The 8,404-nt window shown below is 39.1% G+C and overlaps 1 protein-coding gene across 3 annotated transcripts in view; it reads left to right on the plus strand.

The window, feature by feature from the left end:
* Positions 1-8,386, plus strand: part of Sytl5 (synaptotagmin like 5) — a 232,509-nt gene extending 224,123 nt beyond the window's left edge. For all 3 annotated transcript variants that reach the window (XM_033760417.1, XM_033760419.1, XM_033760418.1), the window contains 4 exons: positions 1,142-1,250; positions 2,405-2,540; positions 5,988-6,196; positions 7,295-8,386. In XM_033760417.1, the coding sequence (XP_033616308.1) occupies positions 1,142-1,250; positions 2,405-2,540; positions 5,988-6,196; positions 7,295-7,437 (597 nt within the window). In that variant the 3' untranslated portion in view covers positions 7,438-8,386. The remainder of the gene's footprint in view (positions 1-1,141; positions 1,251-2,404; positions 2,541-5,987; positions 6,197-7,294) is intronic.
* Positions 8,387-8,404: the final 18 nt, after the last annotated feature.

Consider the following 8,404-nt stretch of genomic DNA (forward strand, 5'->3'; position numbering starts at 1 on the left):
TTACTGGTACTTATTTGTGAGTGTGTGAAAAAGTGGTATGTATATTTAGTTTTATGTGATTTTCTGATGTGTGTGGGTTTGTGCATTTACCACCATAGTCAAGATACAGGGGAGTTTCATCACCACATATATCCCACAGGTTGACTTGCTTAACCACAACCGGCTGACTCCCACTGCTCCCATCCCTAACCCTTGGCAACCACTAACCTGTTCTCCATCTCTGCAATTTTGTCACTTCAAGAATGTTATATAAATTAAACCCATTGGGCTGGCTTTCTTGACTACAAATAATTCTCTAGAGATTCATCCAAGGTGTTGTGTGTGTCAACAGACTTTTGCTTTTCTTTGCTGCTTAGTAGTTCATGGTATGGATGTACCATAGTTTGTTTAACAATTCACTTGTTAAAGTACATTTAGGTTGTTTCTGGTATTTTTGCTATCACAAATAAAGCTCATATGAACATTATAGTAGTATCCAAATTTTATGTGGACGCAATTTTTTATTTATCTAGAATAAATGCCCAAGTATAAATGATGGGGTTTTTGATAGCTGCATGTTTAATCTTATAAGAAGACTGTTTGCCAGAGTGGCTGCACCATTTTATATCCTCACAGACAATGTTCAAGTGAACTGTTTTTTCCATATGAATTTTGATGCAAATTATCAATATTACTTTCAATGACTTGTGGCTAGAAGCCCATTGTGGATCATATACAACTCCCTACTTTTCCCTTCTTGGTCACTAAGGAAAACATTGAGACATCAAATAGGGAGAAGTGACTTCTCAGACTATTTTCAGTGGCATCATTATTCCTGCCTCATGCCCTGTAGTATATCTGAATCAGTCTTCAGACTGACACTCAGTATCAGTTGATGGAGAAAGTACATGTTATATATGTCTTTCAGATTCCTCTTCTTTTCATGTTGAAAGTTATATGCAAATGCCTTAGTAGAGTTTTCCCACCTTTCTTTTTCTCAGGCCAGTTATCTCAGACCAGTAAGAAATAACATAGTTGGAATGGCAATGGATAATCACATTTAAGCCACCAAATAAATAATATTTTATAACCCATGTTTGAATGTGCATTAAGTCAGGCAAGCATTCTTACCCTCTCTTTTCATGTGTCTCTTCTTGGTTAGGTGGAATTTGCTCCGGATATTGGCCTTCAGTACAAAGGAGAGCTGACTGTTATTTTACGATACATTCCCCCAGGGGAAAGCGTCATGCTTCCACTAGGACAACTTCAAGGTACAGTAAAACTCCATGACATTGATCAGTGACACTGTATTTCTAAGAGTATGGGTGTAGCTATTAGGGATTGGTCAGACTAAATGTTACTTTTGCACTAAACAGATGAAATATAGAGGATTAGGAGTCACTGTCTTGAGGAGAGTTGAAAAATATACACTGCATAGATAGAAGGATGTGGGGTTCATGCAAGGAAAAGAAGGCAAGAGTTCATGCCTTAGAAATCAGTGTTGCTGCTAAGGTTTCTTACCTGTCAGTCCCAGAGATATAAGATCTTCCACAGGTGGGAGATCTTCTGGGAGGGTGTGCAGAAAGCTGCTGTAATGGATGTATGTCCTTTACAGCTAGTAAAGGAGTCTTGAGGAAAAGCTTATGTAGAAGATAGAATTTTTTAAAAAATCCAGGTGGAGTCTGTAAATCTCTTGCCCTTCCCCTTCCATCCTCTCCTCCAGGCAGCCTCTTTTATTCCCCCATTATGATCACTATCTTTGGTGTGCAAGTTACTTACGCTCACCTGGTCTCAGTTTACTCACTCCACTTGTGAGGATTAAATAGGTTCATGCACATAAGATGCCTCATAAAGTACTAAGCAAAGGCAGTGGTTGTGACTCTTGTTGATCATATTTCATCAAAATAACAGGCTGAGATAGGAAAGAGTTTTCTCTCACTTCCAGTACTCACCCTGGGTGAAGTTGACAATTTACAAGACAGGCGTTATGGAATTCTCTCTTCAGAATCAGTTCAAAATATCAAAGAGGAGAATTATGGAATTTTCTCTTTTGGAGCCTTGATGCTTATGTCTGGCTTTCATCATAGCTCATTCTCACTAAGAGCAGGAATGATGACCCAGGCATATTTCAGGGTCTTTTCCATTATGTTCCTTTAGGTCCTGTGAAAGACATAAAGAAGTGGCTAGAAATTTAAATTTATTTGCCCATTTTTGTCAACAAACACACATGAAAAACCTATCCAGTGGGGGTAAAAACAGCTAAATGAATATGAAATATATAATGATGTAAAGGTGTGATTCAATCTCCAAATGAAGTAAGTCTTTGCAGATGTTCCCTGTAAAATTCAAAGTACAAATCATGATATAAATGTTCTCTCTCTCTCTCTCTCTCTCTCTCTCCTCCCCCTCTTGGTGGCCGATGCAGGAAAGAAAGCCTCCAAAAAGGGAAAGAAAAAAGAGTCATCTGTAATCTCTGGAGGAATACTAGAAGTGTTCATCAAAGAAGCAAAGAATTTGACAGCAGTGAAATCAGGAGGCACTTCTGACAGTTTTGTGAAGGGGTAATTTGATTGTAGCTCATCTTAGATGATGCTTATTAGGAGATGAAAGCATCTGTGATCTATGAGACAGTGATGGCTATGAGGCCTACATGTTCAGCTTATTGGAAAAGTACCAGGAAAGAGTTACCCTTCAGTGCTGATACTTATATCTCGAGCAATACTGGCATAGAGGAAACTGCTTATTCCAGTTTATACTGCATTCCTAGCACTCTCAACCTCAAGACTGCCAGATTTTCCTGTGAGATTCATTTCTCAAAGGAGGAGAAAATATTATTTTATACATGTAATGTACTTGCATTATGCTTTTCTATCATTCAGTTCTGCCAACACAGAAAGACAACCAAAATGTCAGATACTTGCAGTTTTGCTCTCTTGAGGGAAACTAAAGAAGTAGAGAAATAACACTTATCTTGGAGATACTCACTAGAGAATGCTTTGCGGAGGTTCTAGGGCTCCCCACTGGGCATTTTTTCCCACTTTGTGGAAGCCCTTTAAATGGATAATCATGCTCAATTTAGGCAACCTCAAAACCAAATCCCTCTTGACTTCTGACTATTGGAGATTTTCTCCTGGAATTAGGAAAACTGGGAATGGACAGATATTTTTCATTAATTCAAACAAACAGACGAGTACATACATACCAAGCATCAGGGGCTGTGCTTTTGAAACTAAATAAGGCAAAATACTGGAGCTCACAGAGTACCATTCAGCACATAAGGTTAAGCAAGTTCCCATGATGCCAGGCCAGTAAGTGAATTTTCCAGTCAATTTGTTACCAAGTTTTGAGTGTGCTAGAGTCTGCTTCTGGAGGTAGATTCTCTCTACTATGAGTAAAGAAGTGGTCACAACAAGCACAAAAGATAGTGAGGTTTCACACTTATTAAAAGTAGGAAAATAAGCATGCTCTGAAGAGTAAGTTTGGGCAAAGAAAAAGTAAGAAAAGAGGTATATTCTACAGAACGAGAACATGCTATACGAAAGAACACAGCAGCTGAAATCAACGGGGACTATCTTTTAGTATCTTCCACACCTCAGGCTGATGTCAGCTCTAGGCCTTCCTATTGAAGTTGTCAAAAGAAGTCCATATGCAGGGCTTTGGGAACTCTTCTTTGCATGGGTCCTGGAACTTTGCAATTCACAGGTCACACCCGCTTTCCCAGCCAGCCTGCCACAGTTTAATCTCCTCCTCAAATTGACAGTTACTTCCTTTCCTCAAGCCATCTTAGAAAAGTGTACTTTTCTTACAAGGAAACAAGCTATGCCTCCTCTCTCTCTCCTCTCTCTCTCTCTCCTTCCTCTCTCTCTCTCTCTCTCTCTCTCTGATACTTCAACTTTGGTAAACGCAACTGAGAGAAGCAGATGTCTAGGGCATCCCCATTGGTAAATATGTGTCCCTGAATTCTGGTCTATCTGATCTTCATTTTTTTCTGGCAGTAGATTTTAGAAGAGAAGAAATGCTTTCTTTGGACCTTGTTATTTCTATGTGCCTCAGCAGCCCTGCCTTCCACTTCAAGCCTCTGCTGCTATCACATAGATAGGAGGATGGCTTCTGGCCTGTGGCCTCACTATGGTGACTCGGTATTTTCTGAAATGGTTTTGTCTTTGTCTTACTGAGAATTTATGAGACACAAATAAGAAAGGACAGTATCTTTGTCCTAGTTTTTTAAAAAAACCAAATTTTCTAATAAACGCTCTCCTTAGTTACACTTAAATATTCAGCTGACTTTAAAGGATCTGAGATCTTTTTTTAAAGAGAGCGGGAGAGCAACAATAGACCTATATGAAGAGCTTAATACAAACTATACAAAATACATAATTGTATAGCCACCTAATTGCATTACCCCTGTCTATAAGCTAAAACAACAGTGGCTTCAAACGACTAAAGCTTTTATTGTTCTCAGCTCAGGGTTGACCCCAGGGCTTTCACATTGTGCTATATATCTCCAACCACTTTTTATGTTTTTATTTTGAGAAAGGGTCTTGCCAAGTCACTAACTTGCCCAAGCTGGGCTTTAATTTATGACCCTCCTTCTTTAGCCTGCCACCTTTTTTTCTATCTCTTACATGTAAACAAAGATTCAGGGTAACATATCCAAGGCAGTTATGGAAGCATCATGATTATCAGAAACAAAGGTTTCTCTCTATCTCATTATGGTATCTACCTCAAGGGCCAGGATAGCTGCTTACATTTCAGCTATCCCACCCAAATTACAGCTGGTAGGGTAGTTTTGTATAAATTTTATGCAGAACTACTATTCCACTGACCACAACTAGTTGTAAGGAAAGCCAGGTTAAGGTAGTTTTTATTTTGAGCAACCTTGTGCCCAAATTTTTAAAATAGGGATTTTGTAATGAGAGAAATAAGCAAAAATAGATATTGGGAGATTACAAGCATTTGTGCCTGCATGGTGCATGACATGAAATCTCATATAGCCTAATGTATCTTCTTCATTGTAAAGTCATTTGCTTACAGTATTTTTCACTATTGTCTGATATTCTAATTTCATACACATATTTGTCTCCTTCTCTAAAGCTTGCACCTTGCAGGGGTAAAAGGTAGTATTCATCATGTACCTATCAACTTTTACAGTGCTTTGGCCATGGCAGAGAAGGCCAGGGGTACAGATATTTTATTTGAAAGTGGATCAGGAAATACCAGTGAGAGAACAGAAAAGAGATAAGGCAGGGAAAGAAGATGATAAAAATAGATATTTATATGGGGCCAGGGGTTTAGCTCAGTGGCACCACACCCACCTCACAAGCACAAGATCCTGAGTTCGATCCCTGGTACTGCAAAAAATAGTTACCAGTGTGGGTAGCTAGGCATTATTCCCACTTGGGAGGCCATGAAGAACTCTGTGGAATATTCCTTATGAAGAGAAGCTGAAATATTCATCCACCAATTTCCAAAACTCATGGTTGAGGGTTACCATTAAATCTTCAGTTATTCAAAGGTACTCTGTGCAAAAGCTAAGCCAACTCAAACAGGATGAGAGAAAAGTCTTCAATTGGAGTAGTTGAGATGCATGGGTACTTGAGATGGAAAGCGGAAAGTGTACCAGAACTGTCCATACTGGCTGCAGGTCACCTCAGAAATGGCCCAAGACGATATATAGCAGGGCATTCAGCAATATCTACCACAGGAGGTATTTTCTTTTTCAATATGGAAGAAGGACTAAAATGGAATTAGAAAGGAGAAACAGGACATTTTACTATTACACCACTTAAAAGAAACAATAAGTCACCCCACAAAGTAAATCCTTATTTAAATGTACAAGAATCTGGGAAATAAAATCAATTGGACATTTCATACTTGCACACACATATACACATCCATGAACACATGTGCACACCTACCAGGAATTATGAGAAATTCAAATGATTTCTGAAGAACAGCATTTTCTGCCTAATGTCTCACTGATGGTTTGATTGTGTTTTCTCCTGCAGCTATCTGCTCCCTGATGATAGCAAAGCCACCAAGCACAAAACGGCAGTCATAAAAAAGTGTGTGAATCCTCAGTGGAATCATACTTTCGAGTTCAGTGGCCTGTATCCCCAAGATATAAACAATGTTTGTCTAGAGCTTACCATCTGGGACAAGGAGGCCTTTTCCAGCAATATCTTTCTAGGAGGAGTTCGTTTGAATTGTGGAAGTGGTAAGAAACTTAAGAGACCTTGAGATGGTCCGTGACTGAGCATGGGGCAAGGGCGTGTTTCCTTCAGATATCAAGTGTAGTAAATGTCTACGTCATCTACTGCTATAACTAATTCTTGAAATCACCACAATCACTCCTTTCTCTTACCTAAAGATCTGTTCATTGTTAAAATATAAATATTGCTACCATAACTGTCTATCTTTATACTAGAAACTTCAGAAATATAGTTTCTATTCTATCCTTTCACCTCCCAAAATTATACTTGAAGTATAAGTCTAAGTGAATTTCAAGTACTTTCTTGAGCCTTCAAGTTTTGGTCAGAAAAAGATCACCAAGACAGAATAGCCTTCTGATAGGAGAGAGAGGCTTTCCAAGATTAACTTTACCTCATTATTTTCTCAGTTCTGTTCAGCACTTACAGCCATTATTCACACTGGTTGAATTGAAAGGGAATCAATTTTTTCTTCAAAAAAAAAAAAACAGCACCTAATGTTTTTCACAAAATTATGGAAACACACCATTGGTAATAAAAGTCACAGCTATAACAGGGTAAATGTGCGGCTCAAATATTTGAGCCCATGAGAACTAGCAGAGGCACAGGCAGTCCACTAAACACTCCTTGTCTCATTGCTTAGGCCAGACCTAGATGGTCTGGATGTACCATGGTCAGCATTTGTGTTGAGAAAGACATATCACTATGATGCTTTATCTATTTATAGATTAAGGAAAGCTAAGAATATTTATTCCACTAAAACTAAAATTTCCAAGGTCAGAAAAGTGGCCATATTAGAGATCCTCAGATCCAATGTCATCCTATTTTTCTGTCATATTATCTTGATCCTGATGATCTAGCTCTCTGTTGTACTACCAAAGTGGAGAGGAATTAGCTACCCCTTTGTCTCACATTCTGTAGGTAGAAGAAAGTAGTACAGGCTGCAAAAGATTGATTCCAGTCCAATATCTAGTAGATATGGGAAGTGAGAACAAGCCAGTGAAGAGAACTCTGGTTAACAGGCTCCCTCAAAAATTGATAGATGCCTTCCAAAAAGTCAAAACATCTCATTTGTGAAAGGTACTGCTCCTCTTTCCCTTCTTCAGGTGTGAGTCATGGGAAAAACGTGAACTGGATGGACGCTCAGGGGGAAGAGCAGAGCCTGTGGCAGAAGATGGCCGAAAACCCTGGATCGCCCGTAGAGGGAGTACTTATGCTCCGTTCCAGCATGGGGAAGTGTACTCTCTGAAGAGACAAGTTCTTCAAGAATGAGACTCTAGGAACTGTCTGGTTGCCATTCCTGACAAATAGCAGGCAGGGACTTTGGATTCTGCTTCCCTGCCAGTTTTCACCCGAGGAGACTGGGACATCAGGGGCAAGAAAGGGGATAGTGGTGTGAACATTTAGGGTCATCATGCTGGGTTCCTGAAAACATCAAGTACTTTTACTTTTTGAGTGTGATAATGCACAGCTATAATGCCAGGACTCTGGGAGGCTGAGGCAAGAAGACTGAGTTTGAGTCCAGCCGGAGCTATTTAGTGTCTTAACGAGACCCTGTCTCAAAATAAAAAGATAAAAAGGACTAGATATGCAGATCTGTGCATGGGTCCTGAGTTCAGTCCCCCATATCCTCCAACCAAACAAAAAAGTACCTCTCTGTGTCTATGGACAATAGAAAGTGGCTCACAATGTCCTGTCAACAAAATTGGGCAACAATTCATAGCGTTTATATAATCTCAGAAATAGCTCAAGCTTATTCGAAGCTATGGTTGAGATTTAGGAGTGCCCAACTTTTATTTAATTATAAGTTCATTGATGTTTCTTCAAGCGGTGAGAGGAAGAAGGAGACCACCAAGAAAGTAGAAATTCCTGTGGTCCAAAGGCATGATAAGGATGGTTGATGGAGTGACAGGCTGGTCCTGTCGCAAACTTGGGGATTGACCAGATAATGCTCTAAGATAGACTGACAGTGCTTCTTATTAGTTCCATGTAATTTATTATCTAAATCAGCCTACTTTTGAGAGTGAAAGGAGCTAAAAAATTACTTCTGAACAGTGATATAAACTAGCAGTGATCTAAGAAAATTGGGATATAGGGTCATCCTACTGAGAGAACTCCGTTGTAAACATTTATTTTATAAAATATTCTAAGTCATTAACTATAAAATGATAAAAAAATTATGGTCAACATATTGTTCATTGATGAGACCAATGGGA

The sequence above is a fragment of the Fukomys damarensis genome, unplaced genomic scaffold, assembly GCF_012274545.1.
Source record: "Fukomys damarensis isolate Sample0158 unplaced genomic scaffold, DMR_v1.0_HiC HiC_scaffold_39, whole genome shotgun sequence".
NCBI classification, from domain to species: Eukaryota; Metazoa; Chordata; class Mammalia; order Rodentia; family Bathyergidae; genus Fukomys; species Fukomys damarensis.